General features: G+C 38.2%; 3 protein-coding genes across 3 annotated transcripts; 1 reads left to right on the top strand and 2 right to left on the bottom strand.

Annotated features, from left to right (window-relative positions):
• Nucleotides 1-3,036: 3,036 nt before the first annotated feature.
• Nucleotides 3,037-6,200, bottom strand: LOC306874824 (relaxin-3 receptor 1-like). The gene has a single exon (XM_079425096.1). It carries the CDS (start codon nt 6,039-6,041, stop codon nt 4,857-4,859), a length of 1,185 nt encoding a protein of 394 aa, XP_079281222.1. The 5' UTR covers nt 6,042-6,200; the 3' UTR covers nt 3,037-4,856.
• Nucleotides 6,201-7,777: 1,577 nt separating this feature from the next.
• On the bottom strand, nt 7,778-14,633 carry LOC306875565 (cyclic AMP-responsive element-binding protein 3-like protein 3-A). The gene is made up of 10 exons (XM_079426225.1): nt 14,509-14,633; nt 14,172-14,285; nt 13,688-13,922; nt 13,352-13,485; nt 13,077-13,187; nt 12,881-12,987; nt 12,590-12,658; nt 12,421-12,505; nt 11,308-11,404; nt 7,778-10,141 (listed from the first exon to the last, which is right to left on the bottom strand). The coding sequence occupies exons 1-10, from the start codon at nt 14,527-14,529 to the stop codon at nt 9,828-9,830; spliced, it is 1,287 nt and encodes a 428-aa protein (XP_079282351.1). The 5' UTR covers nt 14,530-14,633; the 3' UTR covers nt 7,778-9,827.
• Nucleotides 14,634-19,284: 4,651 nt separating this feature from the next.
• Nucleotides 19,285-20,876, top strand: LOC306875226 (elongation factor 2b-like). Its single transcript, XM_079425697.1, has 3 exons — nt 19,285-19,362; nt 20,382-20,593; nt 20,705-20,876. The coding sequence occupies exons 1-3, from the start codon at nt 19,360-19,362 to the stop codon at nt 20,859-20,861; spliced, it is 372 nt and encodes a 123-aa protein (XP_079281823.1). The 5' UTR covers nt 19,285-19,359; the 3' UTR covers nt 20,862-20,876.
• The last annotated feature ends 50 nt before the right edge of the window (nt 20,877-20,926 follow it).

The following is a 20,926-nucleotide window of genomic DNA, read 5'->3' as shown; positions in this document are numbered from 1 at the left end:
AGGATTATATACTGCCAGACATGACAGACTTGTGGACCTCATTGCTGCTCAGATTCCCTGCGTGGCTGATGAGCAGATCTTTAAACATACTACTGTACAGTCTGAATGGTTTAACCCACCTGCAAACACTTTTCTAAGAATTGCTAATACACCGGATATCGTTAACATCTCTCAGAATGGCAAAACAGTTACACTATTTGAAGTGTCATGTGCATTTGACTTGTTTATGGAGGATTCTTACTGCTCTAAGATTTTAAAATATCAGTCATTGACATATATCATCGAGAACCTTGGATACAAATGCCAGCTTATTGTGCTAGTGTTTGGTAGTCTGGGTCATGTACACAGGCTGGCGATCCGTGGACTTTGCATTGGGGGGCTATCTAAAACAAGGGCCAAACAGTGGGCAAGGTACTGTTCAGTCTCAGCAACTATAGGATGCATGTTTATTTGGAAAAGGCGATGTTTCCTGTACCCGTAGAACTGTATAATCCATAACAACGTGCTGATCTGTTTTAATCCGTTGGATCATTCCTAATGATATTTGACTTGTAATGTGGAATCAAATAGTGTGCGTGTGTACCTACTTAACATATTTTGGGGACAAATTTGTACCCAAAAGTGAGGTAAACCTGACAAAATCTCCAAAAACCTCCTTTTGGGGACGTCCTCATTTGTAAAACGGGTTTAAAAATAAACTAAACAAAGTTTTTTTGAAATTGTAAAAATGCAGAAAGTCTCCTGTGAGGGCTAAGTTTAGGTGTAGGGCAATAGCACACACAGTTTGTTCAGTATAAAAACCATTACGCCTACGGAGAGTCCCCATAAACCACAAAAACCAATGTGTGTGTGTGTGTGTGTGTGTGTTTATATTACACCTTAAGACATCATTTGAACCTTGTTTTATCAAAATTGCAAATATTCAAGATTTATTTTTGTCTTAAAGAGTTTTATGCAAATTTTGTTAGTATAATATATATTTTTACAAACATCATAATATTATAACACTTCATACAGACATTAAAGTAAGTTCAGCAAGCAACGCACACTGGAAGGGCTTCAATATACTGACAACAAAGCACACCACAGACTCCAACATTGGGCCAAAATGTCACCGCAAGCATAATTATAGAGCAGAGTTGAGTTCAGATTCAGATCTTTAAATCAGTTTGGCTCATTAATGGTCTCTCACACCAGCTCATCTGCATGCCCTCAACACCTAGAGAAGCTCACAGCTGGGATGATTCTCTCTTACAGATACAAGCTCTTTATATATTAATTTATGGTAACAAGTCATAAATTAATAATTGAACATGTAGCCACAGTTTCCATCGGTCACAGGAGTGTTTTCACTACAATGAGGGTCAACTCATAAAGGTTGCAAGCTGTCAAATGTAAGAGGTATAAATGTATAGTTATAATGGTTGCATTTCTTTTTATTGTTCTTTGTGTTAAGCAACAAATGTTTATGCATATATCAGAATGATATTAACTATATATTTTTCTGAAAATCCTGTTACAGTTTACCCTATATAGTGTGATTAAAATATCAATCAAAAGGTCAGTATGTGTTTAATGAACTGTATTTTTTTTCTTGTACAATAATAATAAAAATGTAAAATGTAAAACTTGCCCCAGTCTTCCCTAAATCATGACCTGGTAATGCATTTTCAGTTAACCCTTGTCTAATTGACAGGTTTTATTTTTAATCATACCTTTTTGCTTAATATGCTTTATGATTATATTATTATTATATATGATTATAAAACAGGAGGAAAGAAAGAGAGAAAAAAGAAGAAGAAAGAAAGAAAGAAAGAAAGAAAGAAAGAAAGAAAGAAAGAAAGAAAGAAAGAAAGAAAGAAAGAAAGAAATACAACAGCTTGTCACTGGGACAGTACCCTTAAAAGGACATCTTTGTACCTTATTTACCCCAAAAAGTTTCATAGTTGTACATATTGGTACTCTAGGGTACTAATGTGCACCTTTTTGAGTATAAGTTACAAAGATGTCTTTATAAGGGTACTATTGTTTACATATTTCAGATTGTATTTTGTGTGTGTTGTATGTACAGTACATGGCACACAGTAATGGATACTTACACATTCACATACTTCTTTATTCTGTTCTGTTCTATTATACATTAGTCTGATTAGTCTATGTTAAAATAAATATCTTATCATAGACAATGCTGTAAATAATCTTTACCTCTGAAGCCTCACTGAAACTTTCTGCCTCATTCACTCTCATCTGTGAATGCACTTCTGCCTCCGTCTACAGCAAATAAAGTAGTGTTTGAAACATGTACATACAGGGAATAGTGACATACAGAAGAAAATAACTAATTAAGTACACTGCTGGACAATAACCCATCATTTGTATCCTAAATTATGTTTTAACACTTTAGAATGGGGAACACATATTTACTATTAACTATGACTTTTGCCTCGATAAACTCTTCATTTACTGCTTATTAATAGCTTGTAAGGTAGTCGGTGTAGTTGTTAAGTTTAGGATTATGGGATGCAGAATATGGTCATGAAGAATACAGAATTAATATGTGCTTAAGTACATGCAAGCTAATAATTACCTACTGTAGTTGAAAATGATAGCTGAGAAGATGTTCATCATACTAATGTTATTTTTTATTTTTCTATATTTGACTAATTATGTGTTTTTTATGATCTGTCCATATATAATCCTACAAACACTTGTGTATTAATAGATTTCATACAATGTAAAAACAGACAGGTGTTAAAAGCCACTCTATCAGTTGTTCTCACCTGTGAAGTTTGTTTTTCTTGTGTGTCGTCCTGATTCTGCTCTAACAAACCTAGGCTGACTGTTTCTTGTTCATTCTTGACAACACATAAAAACGTCAAATTAGTGCACTAATGACAGAGCACCCCTAAATGAAGATCGGTCCTGTATCAGATCAGTGCTTGCATAGCTACCTGCTTGAAATACATCATGTAGATTTGGCAGAGTGTCACAATGCTGCAAACGCTGTAAAATCTCATTCAACATTATCTTTATTCTTATTTGAAGGGTTCTGATAACATACATACGTGTTAAAATAAAAGACGTTACAAAAGAGTTACGGAAAAATACACTGAAAATAAATAAGTGCATGTTTGTCCAGGCAGCTTTTTTTTCCCTCCATATAATGAACATCAAAACTTGCTAATTATTCAACAAGAGCAATAGGCAGAGTCACTCAACATTTTGCAACACTATTCGGATCCCACATGACAACTTACGCTGCTTGACTTCTTCCTAAAAGAGGAGTGAAGAGTTTTTTTGCCGCTTTGAACTCATCTCGACCACTAATGAATGATGGATACAGCGCGGGACCGCGGGCGCGAGCCTGGGCATGTCGTGACGTCACAAACTGAGTGACTGATTGCCATGGAAACGGTAACGTCATGCATATCTTGTCTCTTTGAATTTTAAATCATTCTGCATTTATATACATTGCTCCATTAAAACCTCAACATGTCGAGAACACAACTGTCCGATGAAAAAGTGCGGGGGACGAATTTACTTTTTATAAAAAGTGGGGGGGACACGTCCCCCGCGTAATCTACGCCCCTGGTCTTTGTTGAGCTAACACTCTTTAACTCTGCCTCACATTTTGTTGTCAATAAACCCAATAACTAATTATCTCAGATTGAATTTTTTATTCTGTTTGATGGCTTAGGAATGATTTATTGTAGTATGTTCCGACAAAGATATTTTATGCCAAAGCTGTATTATTTGATGAAGTTCCTGAGGATATAGCCAACTGAAAGATTTCAGCAATCACTTTCTGTTATTATTTTCTCCAGCTCATATCTTTCAAAACCTGTTTGACACAAAAGGAGAGATTTATAGCAGAATGTCCAAGCTGCTCTTTGTCACAATGAAAGTGAATGGTGACTACTACTGCTCTCAGGTGAGATTTTAAATGTGTACTGACTTAAATTTCAGGCTAAACATCTCCTTTAGTCTATCCTGGAAGTGAGGTTGGTTTGAAAAGATATGAGGGTGAGTAAATTGACAAAGTAATTTTTTTTAAACAAACTATCCCTTAATGGCTCAAATATGGTAATCTATTGTGGTGCACTTATTTAAAAAAAAAAAAAAAGTATGGTTTTATACTCATTTAAATGAATTAGAAACAGTTATATGTCAAATTGAAAAGAGATAAGAGAAATTTCTCCTTCAAATAAAAAAGAAATGATCACATCAGCACTTACACTTAGTTTGTCTGGTCAATGCTAATTCACAAAATGATCATTTTTTTAGTTAGCTACATAGATATGCATTTTATTAGTTAATTGTTTTTGTACAGCATAATATTTAAATAGACTAAAAGACTAATCAAAATGTGAAACTTCATTAAATTCTACACAACTGCAAGCAAATTCATAATTGACAGTGTACTGAATGATTGATGGGTTAACCAGTGATCCCCCACGCATATTGTTTTTTAAATTTCTCATAAAATAAGAAAAGACTAGACCCTTCTACAGCTCAACATTTTTTCTTCTTTTCTCAAAGTCTGAAAAACACACATGGATAATTTATTTCTCCCTTGAAGGATGTCTCGGGGGGAATCCTAAAGCTGTGCTACTAATATACAGCAAAGCAAACAAAGGTGAATGGGTCCTGAATTCCCAAGGGCTCTGATGACCGGAGGTGCATGTGAAAGCGGTCATGCGTCAAAAGGTTTGTGGAAGTTGAGAGAGAAAGACAAATGCGCAAAAGTGTTTCTGAATGAGCGGAAGGGAAATTGGGGCAGCTCCCGAAGGACGTTCCTCATACCTGCTTCGTCCTGTCAATCAAAAACAAAGATAAACATAAAGGATCTGCTTTTTTCAAACATCCATCTGCACAAGAACCAGTATAGGAGGTGCCTCGGCTACTTTGGCCTTGCGTGGGAGCAGCCAGGCAAGGCTTTGGTAGGACGGTGTGGCCCTCAGCAGGAGTTGTTTGAGTCCGGCCCGGAATTCGCGGCGGATTAGGCAATAGAGCACCGGGTTGAGGCAACTGTTTGTGTGGGCCAAGCACACAGTCAGCGGGAACGCGTATGCCTGGGCATTGTAGAAGGCCTTGCTGAAGGGCACCAGGTCGAACTTAATAAGGACGCCCCACAGAGTCAGGGCCTGATTGGGCAACCAACACAAGAAGAACGACAGGACGACGATCACAACCGATTTGGTGACCTTCGAGCGTCGCTTGTGCCGCCCCTGCTCACTTTCAGAGCCTGCCACGTCACTAATCCTACGGCTTAGCACGATTCTTAGAAGTAAGAGATAGCAAACGGTGATCACCACCAGTGGGATCAGAAACCCAAGAAGGACCTTTTGCAACTGGTACAGTCCTAGCAGCAACTGCGGGTCCCAGCTTCCCGTTTCAGGGAAACGGACTATGCACAGCTCCTCGTCTGTCGCAACTTGGGCTATTGTGGAATAGATTGCATGAGGGAGAGTTGCTATCAGGGAGACGACCCAAATGCCCAAGCTGATCCACTTGGCCGCAGCCGCCGCCGCTCGGCGACTATGCATCTTCAGCGAGGACGCGATGGAATAGTACCTTGCCACGCTCATGGCAGTCAGGAAATATACACTGGCGTACATGTTCATAGTGGTGACCGAGCTGATGATTTTGCACATAACTTTGCCGAAGGGCCAGCGGAAGTCCAATGCTGTGTCTACGGCCCAGAATGGTAGGGTTAGGACGAACTGCAGGTCGGTCAGAGCCAGACCCATCACAAAGCAGTTGATAGAAGACTGCTTCTGCCGGTAGCGCGAGTGCAGCAGGTAGAGCGCCAGAGAGTTGCCTACAAGTCCCAAAGCACACACCACTGAATAAATGAGGGCGATCATCACACGCACAGCCAAACTAGACCCGTCACCTTGTAGTGTTGAACTAGACTCCTTAGTCAACAAATGCAGCCAGCAGCGTAAAGACAGGTTCCCGCTGGCAGCGTCCGAGCTGGTGTCCAGTGTGTGCTCACATTCTCCCAGCTCCAGAGTTTGTGTGGTGTTGTTCCTCTCCATGGCAGGCTCCCACTCAGTCCGTAGTCATGGTGAAATGATGAAAATTGAGAAACGAATCCATTCATGTAATTTACCTCAAGTTCATTGTGACCACCGCACTTTGTCTGCCGGCATGTGTAATTACTTCACCGGCTGCGCGAACGCCGTCTCATCAGTCCCTCTCTCGCGCGCACCTCTGTGCGCTCTGCAGCGTGCGCACATTCTTTTATACTCCGATGAGCATGACGTGCGTCCGCGCGCTGCTGAGGCACGCGCCGCTTTTATGTCGGATGCATACATACACGCGGTGCGTAATGAAACCTAGTTTTTACGTGTTGTGGTTCGTAATACTAAATGAATGTTAAAGTTGTTAAAAGTCATATGGATGAAGCTTAATGACTTAAATTTGGTTTTATACAGAACTGCTATTTTGGATAAACCCATAACAGCGTAAAATACTTCAAATATAAGCTTTTGGGTACTTTTTGAAGTAATCAAGATACAGTATGTCACTTAATCTTTTGACGCAATATCAATAATGCATTACTGAAAAATATAAGTGCTATTTGACATTTAGTTTAGATTTGTTGATTTTTTTATAATTATGTACAAAAAGTATGCAATCTAATCTTGGCATGTTGTATTTTAAAACAAAATCTATTCAAATATATTGCTCTCTCACACACACACGCACGCACTCACTCTCGCTCTCTCACACACACACACACACACTTCATCTTTCTCACTCTTTTGCTTGCGTGTGCTGAGTCCATCTCCAATTTAATTCACTCCAATTCAATTACTCCAATTTATTTCAGTCTTTCTCTTTCCATCCATGATAACTTCAGTAACACACAAGCTTTTTTCCCCACATTCACAAACTATGAATTGCAACCCACAGATCTTGAAAATAACTCAGAAATCCATACAATGAAAGTGATAACTTATTGATTTCATTTATTGAGTCTTTCGTCTTTAGTTGTTAGTCATTTAGAAGATTACTGAGCCAGAAATTGCAGTTTTTGCCTTGAGGAGCACAGCCTGAAATGTATTTGTACAAACTTTGTGCATCAAATCGGTGCCAGATTAATCAAGGGAAAATGCAGCTCTCTGACAGGTGGAATAGAAATGTGGACCTGGAGGCCAGGGGCCCAAGGGATACGTCAAAGCGAAGAGACACACCGCAGTCCTGTGGATGAAAGATGCAAGTGTGATTAAAGAGGCACTGAGTAAGATGGAAGTCTTCTTGAAAAATAGTTCATTCTTTATCAGAAAATGCTGAACCTGTTCACTCATTTAAATTTGAATATTATTACTGAGCACAAATGAAGTTTATGCATAATCTATGCATCGTTTTTGTATCGTTTTCTTATCTAAAAGTGACTTGAAGTACCTCCCACACTGTTTTTTCATTCCTGAGCACTGAAGGTTATTCACTTTACAGTCCCTGAAATGTCAAAGAAAAACTGAAATTGACATTTTCGTATATGGTAATCTACAGAAACTACTGCTTTCATATCTAATCATTTGTGCATCTCTTATAGATTATAAAATGCCTTTACATTGATAATGGGTCTAGCCACACAAAAACTGTATTTGTCAAGGATGCTCGTATTTGATTTTACTGAGATAGGTTGTTCACCTGTTCTTCTCATCTGCACTGACCTCATTCTGTCTCTGGTGACATCCAAATTGTACTGAAAGGCATTTATGTGTTGACGTAGCCCCAGAGTTGAAGACAGAGAGTTGTCCATTGATGAGACGTATTTTACAACATTTATTGGAAAAAGCAACAACAAAGCAACCCCATAAAATAGTGTTGAAAGGCAATTCAACACAACAACGTTTTACTGAAAAAGCACATTTGTTATCAAAAGCAATTTATGCACACTAGCTTGTTCTTAGTCCATAAAAAATTACTTCAGCCTACAGATTAATACCCATAAAGTAAAACTTTCTTCAAAGAAAAGACAAACACAAGGCAGTACTTTAGGACAAACTTGCTGAAGGATTCAAAATGTAAAATTCATGAATTGGAAAGAGCTGATTTTGTATTATTATTCACCCCAGCTGTAGTGCAAGTAATACAGAGCAGATGGTTCAAACTTCTAGCGATCACAGCCATAACATATATACAGTGAAGTCCAAATGTCTGATTGGGATTTTTTTCTCAATTATTTAATAAGCTTTAATCTGAAAATAAAAAGAAATATTTAACATTTTCAAACTGACCATGCTTAATTCATTTGTACACACAGTCAGATTTCATTGCTTGCATTGAACTTTTAAATGAATATTTTTTTATTTAAACTTTTCACTCAAATTGTTATTTTTATGTACATTTTATTACATGACGCTCTGATTACTTGATTCTATTTGGTCAATAGCGTCCGAAAGACTAGGCAGCTCACTTGCTGTCTTATGAGGCAATGACTTTGCAGGCAGCATTTTTGCTCAAAGGCACTTCTTGAAACTGATTTCGGACAGGCTTCTGAGGCAGCGTAACGGTTTAATGATCTACAACAAAATAGAATGAGTTTTGGTGATAACTAAACGAATATTTAATTACTATAATACTGATTTCTCGCTAGAAATAACATCAAAAGTGCAAAAAGTTAGTCAGAAATATACATTTACACACAAACTGACCACCAAACGCAACTTTCAGACGTCATCTTTGTTTTTTAGCTCTAACGTCACTGAATGGAACGCACAGGATTGTGGGATTTCAATGGCAGCGAAGGATACATCTATCTTGGTGCCAATTTAGCGAATTTGTAGCTTAGCTACTTCCCCACCCCTTTAGAGACTTTTTTGAAAAGTTTAGGGACAAATATAGCAACTTCTTGGACAAAACTCATCTAAGTTTTTATCTTGCCGACTGATCTATATTCATCTTTGTATAGATCAGTGAATTTCCCATTTTTATATCATCTGATACCATTTTTAGCTACTTTCAATTGAAAGCAGAAAGTAACCTGTCTTCAAAATTCGATCAGAAGAAGGTACCTCTGGAGACAGGAAGTAAAGCAGAATTTGGATTCTGATGTGCCTTGATGCCTTCTTGCCTTGGAAATTCCAAGTTGGAATGCTGCCCCCGAAGGCAGCATTTTAGAGCTTTCGGACGTAGCCCATGCCATGAAACCGGCACTACTTTCTCTCACACTCTCTTGTTTCATACAAATGCAACGGTCACCATCTTGCATCTCTGTTATCAATTGTAGTGAAAATTATCTCGGAGAAGTATTAATATCACAGCAATATTGTTTCAGCGTTCGTCTCCTTGCTAGTCCGATTGTTTTGTACATTACTAGTCGACTATTTTTTCTTTGCGGAAAATTTAAGATAATAGGCTACAAAACTGTAAAATAATTGCTTATCAATATGTCATGTGTACATAGGCCATTCATTTAACTTGTAGCCTTGTAACAAGCAAAATAATGTAGCGACAGTCAGTCAGGCATGTTATTCTTGCAAAAATATTTGCCTTGTTTAAGAAAACATGCATTTATTTAGTTTTGGACCCCACTGCATTTTAACGAAAAAGAAAGATTATCCACTTTGGCAAGTTTAAAACGAGAGAAAATGCATTTTCAGCATTACAAATCAACAGGTAAAATTTGGAATTGTTATTTTATCCAAAGTTTGATAATATATAAATAAGCAACTATATAGCAGCTATCTCTTAAAAATGACTTCTACAGAAAGAAGAAAAAGAGCTTCCAGCAATCTGTTAGCTGGCTCCCATCTTCAAAAGCGCTGTTAAAGGAGTTTTGACAAATCCCCGGGTAAATCCCCTTCTGCCCTTCACATATCATCAGCATGAGGACGCCGCCTTGAGCCACGTCGTGGATTCAAGGTCACTGTCGCTACATGCCCAGTGATGGGGTCTCCATGGTGATGGTCGTCATGCTGGTCTAAACTGTGGTTGTGAGATTCAGAATCGTAATCGGTGAATTCTGGTCTCCTGTGAAGTCTTCCCAGCAGCGACGCTATGTCCGCCATACTTTTATCCTCAGAGAAGCGCGGGAGCATTTTGGAGTCCTCAGACACGGAGAACGGATGCTCGAGGGCATGCAGCACACGGGAAGACTGAAGGTTGTGCAGTGACCGTGACTGAACTGAAAGGGGTTAAAGAAAATGTAAGAGTTACTTCCAACTCCTTGTGAGAAGCGTGTCTGTACCATCCTTCTTAAAACAAACGCCACTTGATATTTTTGGACCTTTGGAAAATAATTGTACAATCTCACTAGTTCAAGTAGGCCTAATAAATAACAATTAACAACAGTAGACCACGAGAGAATTCTGTCCTCGTTTTCATCAAATGTTGTGAAAATTCCCACCAAATTGTCATTTCCATCACATCGCCAAATCGCGTTTTACGTTTAGTGTTCTGTAACATAAAGTAGCCTACTTTGTAAACATTATGTTTTTGTGGGAAAAAAGGCCGATTCCTTTTTGTCTTGCTAAGGCTCATTTCAGAGATAGCATTTTGTATCATAAATACACACAAAAAAATAGTATTTTCACACGTTTTGCATCATTTGCTTATTGGAAATGATACGATGTTCCCAAATAATATTTCTCTTTAATTTCTTCTCACATCATGTCTCAATATTTCATTTGAAGCTTTTTACTGACACTATCGTCTCCTTGGTAATTACGTACACTAACTTAAAAAACAATTAAATGGTGGAAGTGGTGAAAATGATTCCACTAATTTCCTGAAAAATTTAAAATTGCTAGAAAACATTTTACACAATAAATGATATAGTTAATCAATATTTCACTACTCATTTAAAACAATCTGTATATGAAGGTTCTGAAGTCACGCTGTGAAAGGTTTCCCCTGTTCTTTTCTTCCTGAACTTCAGCAATCCACTTCAAAAGAGCTACGATGCTCAACAGGATGCTAATCGAAGAAGAACTTTAACCATGACCTGTGCTTAGCCTGCAAAATAAGAATTGATTCACTTCAGAAACACTGACAGCAGTTTGATGAGGACAAATTACAGCTTTTCTTCCACACCGTTGATTCAACGTGTGGGAAACATGACTAAGCTGTTTGCCATTCTTCTAGTCCGCATCACCTCTCTCAGTACTTCCAATAACTGTCACAAGGTTTCGGTCCAAGCCTAATGGCTTGTCAACCAAATGATACGTTACACATATTGAAGAACCCCTTGTTCTTCAAGCATGACATTTTCCTCTCAAGTTAGCATCGAATTGTAATGAGTTTTTCCCCTCAAGGACTGGATGGAGGAGATGTTTCAGCCAGAAAACTCACCTTTCAATGGGCTAAAGTCTCCATGCTGGCTGACCTTGGTATCTGTGAAGGGCTTCAGATTGGGCAGCAGAATCAAGGTGAAAGACAGAAGCAGCACCTGAGAGACAGAGGCAGATGAAAGGCTTGAGCGGAGCAGCACGGAAGACCATTAGTAACACACTTCGATGTAATGTCCGTTTTTGAGGTATGTTCTCAAGTAGCTGTAGATTGGAGTTCCTTCTTATGTGATTACTTAGTTCCCCAGCCTCCTTCATGTTGAGGAACACTGATGATTGCTTTAAGAGCATTTGTCAGTAAAAGTCTTGTGCTACCTCATAAAACACAACTTAATATACTATAGTGTGAGACTTTAGATGATAAGTTTTTTACAATTACTGAATTGAAGTCAACCAGAAATGGCATTTTCAATTAATATTACTTGTGCAATGGCAAAGCTAAATTTTTATCAGCCAACCAGAAATGGTGACCAAGAAAAAATTCTTCTTATAATTATCATATTGAAAACAATGCTACTTAATATTTTTGTTACTTAACTTTTTTTCCAGGATACTTTAATGAACAATGTTTAAATACAAATGACAAAATCTGGCATTTGAAACATATCATTCTGCTTTTGAAAGACTTGAAATAATTCCTATTTTATTCTTGTGACAGAATAAAATAATAGTAAGAAATAACAAATCTGAATATAGTTTTTTATTTACAACATGTAATCTTGTTTTATCTTTCCCGCTCTTACAGTGTGCAGTTTGTATTTGTGTAGCATCTTTCTAAGGAATTTTTCTTTCCGCTGAATTGGATTGCTTATGGTAGGTTGTAAGGCTATGTTTTCTGTATAAATGCTTTGGAACAGTATTTATGAATCTGTGAATAAATGATTCAAATTGGAAACGTTTCTCTTCAGGGTTATACATCTAAAAACAAATTCAAAATAAGACCAAGAACATGTTTTGAGCCTGTTGATATAAAGATGTTTGTGGTGAATCCACATTGACTGGCACTGAGAGAACACAGCGGCAAGTGCCAGAGAAAATACTATGTGTTATGTATGTGTGTGATTTTAAATTCCCTAAGCATGATTACTGTATGACTGGATCTTTTTTTAACTCTCACTAGAATGCAGGTCCCAGTCTGGGCTGGTTTGTTGGATCCATTCATGACCATCGCCTGCAACCGACGCAGTTGTTCCATCAGGGAGCTGAGATTGAGAGAGCAGGGTAAAAAGTTAAAATTCAGGAGCCTGTATGGAGTGTGAAGATTACCAAGTAAATGATTCCCTCACATATTGCATTTCTCCAGCTGAAAGACTTTCCTCTGCAGCTCCTGGTTGTGTGCACTACATGCCGCCATCCTATGAGCACAAATTTCCCATAAGAACCATGTAAAAAAAAAAAAAACAAGTTGTAATCAAATCCACTCTCAGTGAACTTCCACCTGGTATTTTGCCAGGGGGGTGGGGGGGTTGTGTTCAGTAGCTGCAAATTTCATCAACTCGGATTATGATTTTTACTCCGTGATTCGAGGCACATATCTTCCGCTTTTGCTTCATTTGTTTGAGCACAACAATCAATACCTGCTCTCCAGGCCGTCAATGTATTCTTTCTTCTTCTTCCTGCTCTCTTGGGCTGACTGCTTGTTGCGGATCTTTCGGCGGATTTTCTTCAGAATTCGTTCCTCGTACTTGATCACGGGAGGGAAGCAGAAACATTGAGCTACAAAGACAATCGGCTGAGATTTACTATTATGGTGCAATTGCCAACTGACGGTACCTTGGTGAGCGGGAACTGATTTGGCAGGGTCAGTCCTTCCTTGGCAAGTAGTCGTTTCTCATCTTCTGTGAGAACCAGCTCCTGGTAGGACTGCTGGGTCGCATTTGTGACCTGGAATAACAAACAGACATGAAAGTAACAAATCCAATCAACGTCTCTGTGTGCCTGGATGGTGAGAAACCTATCGAGTTCACCTTTCATCTGCACTCAAGTTCACATTTTCCCTATTCTGCCTTGTGTGTTTTACCTAGCTTCATGCCTGAATGCAAACTCACAGGCTCTGGTGTGCCAGATAGCAGCAGGTCCTTGACAGTTAGGGGGAATCCAGTGTTAGGTTGTACCTGTGGCGTTTCAGATGTGCCCTGTATCCCCCCTGCCCTGTCTGGTAGGAATCCAGTCTCCCAACCATCTGCAGAAACAGATAATACTATTTATCCTTGTTTGTTTGCATGTGAAGAGATTCACAAAGCTGAGGAATAAGGGCTTATCTTCAGAACATGTAGCAAAACAGCGCAAAATGCAGTGAATCAATAAGTAGGAGGCTAATCTTCTGTGTTTACAGAGTCTCGAGTCGCCAGGAAGGTTCGCTTTACGAATATTTGATTACTCACTGAAATTAAATGGGAAGTTGGTGTCGAGATTGTGTTGCGCCTGGGATACGATGATGTGAGGCTCCAAAGGAGGGCTTGTGGTTGGCGGTGGACTGTCGATGTGATCCGAATGAGGATCTTCGCTGATTCCGCTATCGCTAGGAGAGGGCGACCAAACTGGAGATCCAGAAACAGAGTCGTACCCACCTAAAAGTGCGTTGAAGAACTCCTCGTTACCCTGAGCGGGCATCATAATCTGGCAATCAAGAATACAGGATGGTGAATGATGAGATATTGAATTCTTTCTTTTGCGGAAACACAAAAGAAGGTTTTGAAGAACTGTTTTTGTCAAAAACATTCTTCAGCATATCTTCTTTTGAGTTCTGCACAAGGAATAAAGATTTGGAATGACATTAGGCTAAGTCATTTTCATTTTTGGAAGAATCTTCCCTTTTACATGTTACACTTTGAAGAATTGAAAAAACTTGGAAGAAGCCAGACTTACATGAGGATCTTGAACTGGCCAAAGCTGATCGCTTTGTGGTCCCATAGTCTCATGCCGTAAGATGCCGTCATTCTTATCAAAGAGCAAATCAAGTAGTTCTAACCCTTCAGCACCCTGAGATAGTGAAATATATCATTTGTTTCCAGTGGGATTCAATGGAAAATACAGAAAATGGACGCAGCAAAACAGTTGAAAGCAAGCAAATGTTGAAAGATAACTTTTCCATTTTTCTGAACTTTGCTCTGTATGAGATATTACACAGACAGGCTAGATGACATACGTTCAAATACTAATGTCTCATGCAAAATCAGTAAAAATTCAAAACATTAAGACTTACCTGGTCTGAATAGTTCTCCATTACTGTGACCCAGGGGTAACGCAGTCTAAAATATCCTTGAAAAAAATGGGACAAAACCAAAATATCTGTCAATCCTTACTGTGTCTTTGTCCCTCTGCTCACCCAGGACAAAGTTCAAACTCCAACACAACAGGTCATCATCCTCAGTTCTGCGTTTGATTGGCTGTTCTTTGTTGTGATGTAAGATTAAAAAAAAAATCTGGGAACACCCTGGAGAAATAGTGTCGTTTGTATTTCAAACAAACATATTGCAACTTCTGTGGTAGACAGTATTAAGTAAAAATCTATAGCAATCATATAATCAACTCATATAATCGAGTCATACCAGGTAAAGAGCATCAAAAGGGCACTCACATCTAAAAATAATGGCGAAACCATGTTTTTTTTCATATGCTATACAAGTAGTTACAATTTTTGCACGTTTTGTTTCCACATTTCCCTTCTCATTCCTGGAAAAATCATTCCTCTGAGTTACTTAAGAGTTTCAGGCATTAGTTATGGGAAAACGCCTGATGCAGAGCCAGTTCAAAGGTCATATTTTCCCTTCTGTCTGAGGTAATTCGACCTTTCACACAGTTTTGATAATCAAGAAATATATAATATACATAATCAACATTATAATTATATTGTAGAAAGTAATTATTTTCAAAGTATTTTTTATTTATTGTTTTTGAATGGTAAAGATCTGTTTTGAATCGTGCATATATACATTACTATTATTATTTTTACAGTGTAATTACTTTTTATTATTTTTATTTGATTTCTAATCATTTGAATTATTATTAACTAATTCTATTATTAATTATCCTGCTTCACAGACTTCACCAGGCTATTGTTTATTTTATTATTATTTAGTTCTGTTGCCATCTGAGCTGTTTTAAGCCATGCATGTATATTTATACAATGTAAATATGTTTGCTTTTTATTTTAATTATCAATTTTAATTTTAGTATTAAAATTATACTTTTCTGACTTCACCAGAATGTTGTGTTTTGTTTTTATTTATTTAATATAGGCTACTGCTTGTCCACCTTTACGAGACTTATGGCAAATTTTATTTTATTTATTTCTGAATTGTAGAGATCTGTTCTCATCCTGTTCTTGCCGTCAGAGCTGCTTTGAGTCACGCAGGAACAACTATCATCTCATCAGGCAGTGTGTCTTCTCTTAAAGCAAGTCTATCTCCATCTACTCTTATTTCATCACCTGCCACACAAAACTTTGAAGCTGAACAGGCCCATCCAACTTTGAAAGCCATCGTGATTTACGAGGAATCATCTACTGTGTAGGCTGTAGCTTTAAAAAATCATTTCTCATTCTCAGAGGAGATCTATCATGTATATAGGCTTTGTTGAAATTTACCAGAGCCATTTGTTTGCTTACTCTTTATTAGCAAGCACAGATTCAGTCATCAATTAAGGCACAATGACATTTGTATTCAGGGGAACTTTAAACAGGCATTAATGGCACTGTCAGATTTACGTATGTCCACTGCGCTTACTCACCATCAAAGTTATCAGCGTCACGCATACGATTCAAAGCATCAGCCGCCGTTTTACAAATCACTCACGTACCTCTCCACAAGATACATAATTAGATGGTGGAATTTGTACATGGAGTGTCAATTTCAGGGAACGTTTGAAGTTAAACTGAAGGATGGATGGTTTTCCTGAATATTTCCCCCTCTTCTACAATACTTCAGTGTCCTTAAAAGTATTGTTTACTAAGACGAAAGCCCTTTTGAAACATCAGTTAGGCAAAAATCAATGGCAAACTAAGAGGCTTCGAATGTGATGCACAGATTTTTCCGCACTGTTTCTATTAATAAAGCCCTAATGACTCAGGCAAGGACACCTTTGCTGCATGCTTTATAAAGAATAGAAAACATTGGACACTTTTTCTTCATTTTAAGCAACATTTTATAGGGATATTTCTCCCCAAAAATGAAAATTACCATGATTTACTCACCCTCAAGGCATCCTAGGGGTATGTGACGTTCTTCTTTCAGACAAATACAATCAGAGTTATATTCAAAAATGTCCTGGCTCTTCCCAGCTTTATAATGGCAGTGAATGGCGTTGAGATTTTAAAGTCCAATAAAATACATCCATCCATCATTAAAAGAGCTCCACACGGCTCCTGGGGGTTAATAAAGGCCTTCTGAGGTGAATTGACACATTTGTGTAAGAAAAATATCCATATTTAAAACTTAATAAACCGTAATCTCTAGCTTCCGCTAACTGTCGTACACATGTTCACGAGAAGAGGCGTTCCAGCGGATGACGTAAGACGTAGGTGTAGCATAAGCTCCGGTGAGAATAGACGAACAAATACAATGTTCGTTCAAAGATAATAAGTCTTTCATACTATTCTCAAAACTTTAGCACAAAGAAATTATTAATACATCGTTTATGGAAAGTTTTTTTTCTGAAACGTTTTAGTTGGATGTTTGTCTTGTTACAACTTGTTTTGGAACATTCAGAAAACATTTAAAACTAACATTCCCATAATGTCTCCAAAATGTTCTCTTACCGTTTAACAGTATTTTACTGTGAAATTAAATGAAACGAACCATTTAAGGGAACTTACGGTTAACCAACTGACAGGTTTTTACCATACCATTTTTTTACCTTTAAAATTTTGATCTTTTTTTTTTACTTAGCCAGTGACACTGAAAAGCACTTAACTAAGCATAAGCAGCCGTAACCAACATCCCATGAATGCGCCGACTGAAAAAAACAAAATTTAGCTCACTTCATTGAGTTTGCATTCACTTCATGACTGATACTTCTTAGCCACTCAGATGGTTTGAAGGCTCATGCGCCTGACCAAGTCGCTCTTTTCTGTCACTGATTTCATCTCAAGACAGACTGATGGTGTCCTATTGTGTCACTGTCAAAAAGCGTTTGTTTTCGGTTCAGTTAAAATGGTTGTATTCAGTGAACTTGTGACCTTAATGTGGTTGCAGTCTCTTCTTCCTCCCATACACCTCTCAACAACAGTGAAGATTGTTGTCACATAGACGGTAAGAGCACAAATGCACCTGTATACTTTTTTCTCTACTTCACATGCAATCTGCGTGGGCACTGTAGCCGTCTGGATGCTCTAGTCCTGCAAACGTCTGTAGAATAGGCTGCAAGACAAACAAAAATAGAGCACAAAGTGTTTAGAAATGAAACATTCTCACTGTGCAAAATCTGTCATTATAGTTGAGTGCATGCATCAAGCTGCTCTTATGCCCTTGGCTTCAAAGCAAATGCATGACCCTGAGCCAAAGCATGCAATGTGCTGAATCACATATTCAATCCAGCTGTAACGTACTTTATCTGCCAGCTTTTGTGGGTTACAGGACTGCCACTGAATGTGAAGCTTGCAGGCAGACCTGGTGGTACAGGGATATTTGAGGGCATTAAAACATCCTAAGTTTAAAAGGTCATCAATGAATAAGGATGTCTGTGATAATACATAGGTGAAATCTTTAAAAGATCCTGTTTTAAAAAAAGTGTCAAGTTCTTAGAATTGTTTTTTATACAATTTGTATACATTTCCAAAAAATGTTTAGAGTGGAGTCACTCCAATTAAAAAATAATCTTATTCATAATTTGAAAGTTTTTAAACATTTTTCAAAGGTATGAAAAAACCCTTTAAAATCATGAATGTTTTCTTAAACTTCATGAACAGATACTGAATATGTAATAGGTAGGAAGGTAAGTAGATAGGTTTAACTAATAATGAAAGATAATGCTAAACTACTAATGCCAAAATCTGAGCATCCTCAGTTGAAATGTAATAGGCCTAACACATAGCCTAGGTAGAGCCATTTTAATTTTTGACAGGAATGGAAATGAGGCTGTGAGGAACAGAAGTACAGTGCGTTCAATGGTTAACAACATAGCAATTATTTAGCTGACGAAACGTCTGTCTGAAAACTTAAAGCAAACGCAAACTCCATAAAACAGTTTTAAAAGTGAGTTAAGAAAATTACATGATTTAAGACTTTTATACAGTGCTTGTTATTGTGAAGGCTGTCTATTCCGCACAGCTTTTTATTTGTGTTAAAATCAATATGGCACCTAACCTGATAAAGCAAAGGAAATTTTGATTAATTCCAGCCAAACCACATACAGTACCACATCAATATACTAATCGCCTACATCAGGGCTGTCCAAACTCGGTCCTGGAGGGCCGGTGTCCTGCTGAGTTTAGCTCCAACCCTAATTAAACACACCTGAAGCAGCTAATCAAGGTGTTGAGGCAAGTTGGAGCTAAACTCTGCAGGACACCGGCCCTCCAGGACCGAGTTTGGACAGCCCTGGCCTACATAATCTGTCAGATATATGATTTACAGCCTCATCACCTTTAGCATCACTTTTTACCCACCAAATTCCTTACTGGTCAATCACAACCGCATGAGAAACTTAAAAAATATTGACAGTGTGTAAATCAGAGTTTGCAAGACTTTGGAGACATTTTAACAGAGGCTTTGTGAATTTAGTAACGAGGCGCCACCTGCTGGTCGAATGCATGTTTTATTCCGAAAATATATAAAGGAAACCGTATAAAACCGTTTTTTTTTCTTAATTTTGTGCCATTTTACGTGCCTGTTACTTACTGTAATTAAATTATAATACCCTGTTCTCTACATTTTCTGTCATCCTTGAAACTGCTATAGTGATACGCCTTTAAATGTGAGCCATGGCCCGACGTCATGACGTACAATACGTAAGGCGCGCTAGATATATATTGACGAGGGTTGCTTTCCTCGGTCTCTTTCCTGCCTGTGTCTTAACGTGGTAGGCGGTGTAAACGAATCCAAAAACATCGGGCAAAATGGTAAGTCGATATATGGTGGCATTTACTTTATGCGTTACTCATCTTCTAAAGTTTGATATTATATCACGATTTAAGTGCTTGGAGTGGTTAAATTTGATTTAATAGTGAAGATGTTGTACGAGACGCTATTGAAACACTGACCAGCGTATGAATTAAACTCTGCCTAGTCTAGAAGTTATGTACAGCTACTGTTGTAAATAAATTTTAGATTAATTGATCACTTTTAGTGCATAGTTAGTTTGCACTGAAATGATGAAGAGATGTTATGGATCACTTTACTACCCCATTTTGTTGCCTGTCTGTTGTCAACTGTATTGATTCTCACATGTCTGTTTCAGTGATGTGGCCACAAAACAAGTTGATGTTTACTTTTGTACATTGTTCTGCAATTGTTGTATTTTGCAAATAAAGTTCAGCACAAGTTAATTTGTATTAAAATGTTCACTAACACAGGATTATCCCAGATATTGATTCTCTAGATCAGGGGTGTCAAACTCAGATCCTGGAGGGCCGGAGCCCTGCAGAGTTTAGTTCCAACACAAACAATGTAGTTTCCAATAAGCTTGAAGGATGTGACTAGCTGGATCAGGTGTGTTTAATTAGGTTTGCATCTATACTGCAGGGCTGTGGCCCTCCAGCTGAGTTTGACACCCCTGCTCTAGAATTTCATTGTACATGCCTCCTCATGGGTGCTGCCATTATGTGGTCATCACATGGCCGCATGAGTATTAGCATTTATTGTCATTGAAATAAAAGCCACAATATACATCTTGCTAAAATATAAAGCACTGCTCAAATTCATTAGAATAGTGTTGTTCATATTACACTTGGAGGAAGAGAAAATAGGCTAAACATAGTTTTGCTCCTGCATAATTTGTACTTCATGCCTCTAGATCAACTGGCAGTTGTTAGTCCAAAACCATGGGTATTGTTGGGACTGAGTGCACATTTAGTTGCATTATATTCTTTCTTATAACCAGAAATAATTCATTTAAAATTTCCTCTCTTCACCTCCCTAGGTGAACTTCACAGTAGACCAGATCCGTGCCATCATGGACAAGAAGTCCAATATCTGTAACATGTCTTTGATTGCGCACGTTGGTCACGGCAAGTCCACTTTGACTGACTCTCTGGTGTCAAAAGCTGGTATTATTGCCTTAGCCCGTACTGGAGAGACCCGTTTCACAGATACGAGGAAGGATGAGCAGGAGTGTTGCATCACCAAGTCCACGTGAGTTAAACATTCCCATTCCACATCGCAACGCCTAAATCTGTAAAGACTGGCATACAAACATTGAGAATTAGGTGCCTGTTCTAACCATTTCACCATTTGCCCCCACAGTGCCATCTCCATGTTCTATGAGCTCACTGATAATGATTTGGCCTTCATTAAGCAGTGCAAAGATGGCTCAGGCTTCCTCAAACTAATTGACTCACCTGGGCATGTTGACTTCTCTTCAGGGGTTACTCTGCGCTTCATGTCACAGAGTGTGCATTAGTGGTCGTGGATTGTATGTCTGGTGAGTGCATCAATTGTCGTTGTGATTCTAAAATTGTGGTGTTT

The sequence above is a fragment of the Barbus barbus genome (genome assembly GCF_936440315.1).
Source record: "Barbus barbus genome assembly, chromosome: 9".
Classification (NCBI taxonomy): Eukaryota; Metazoa; Chordata; class Actinopteri; order Cypriniformes; family Cyprinidae; genus Barbus; species Barbus barbus.
This window is presented reverse-complemented; position numbering and strand designations above follow the sequence as displayed.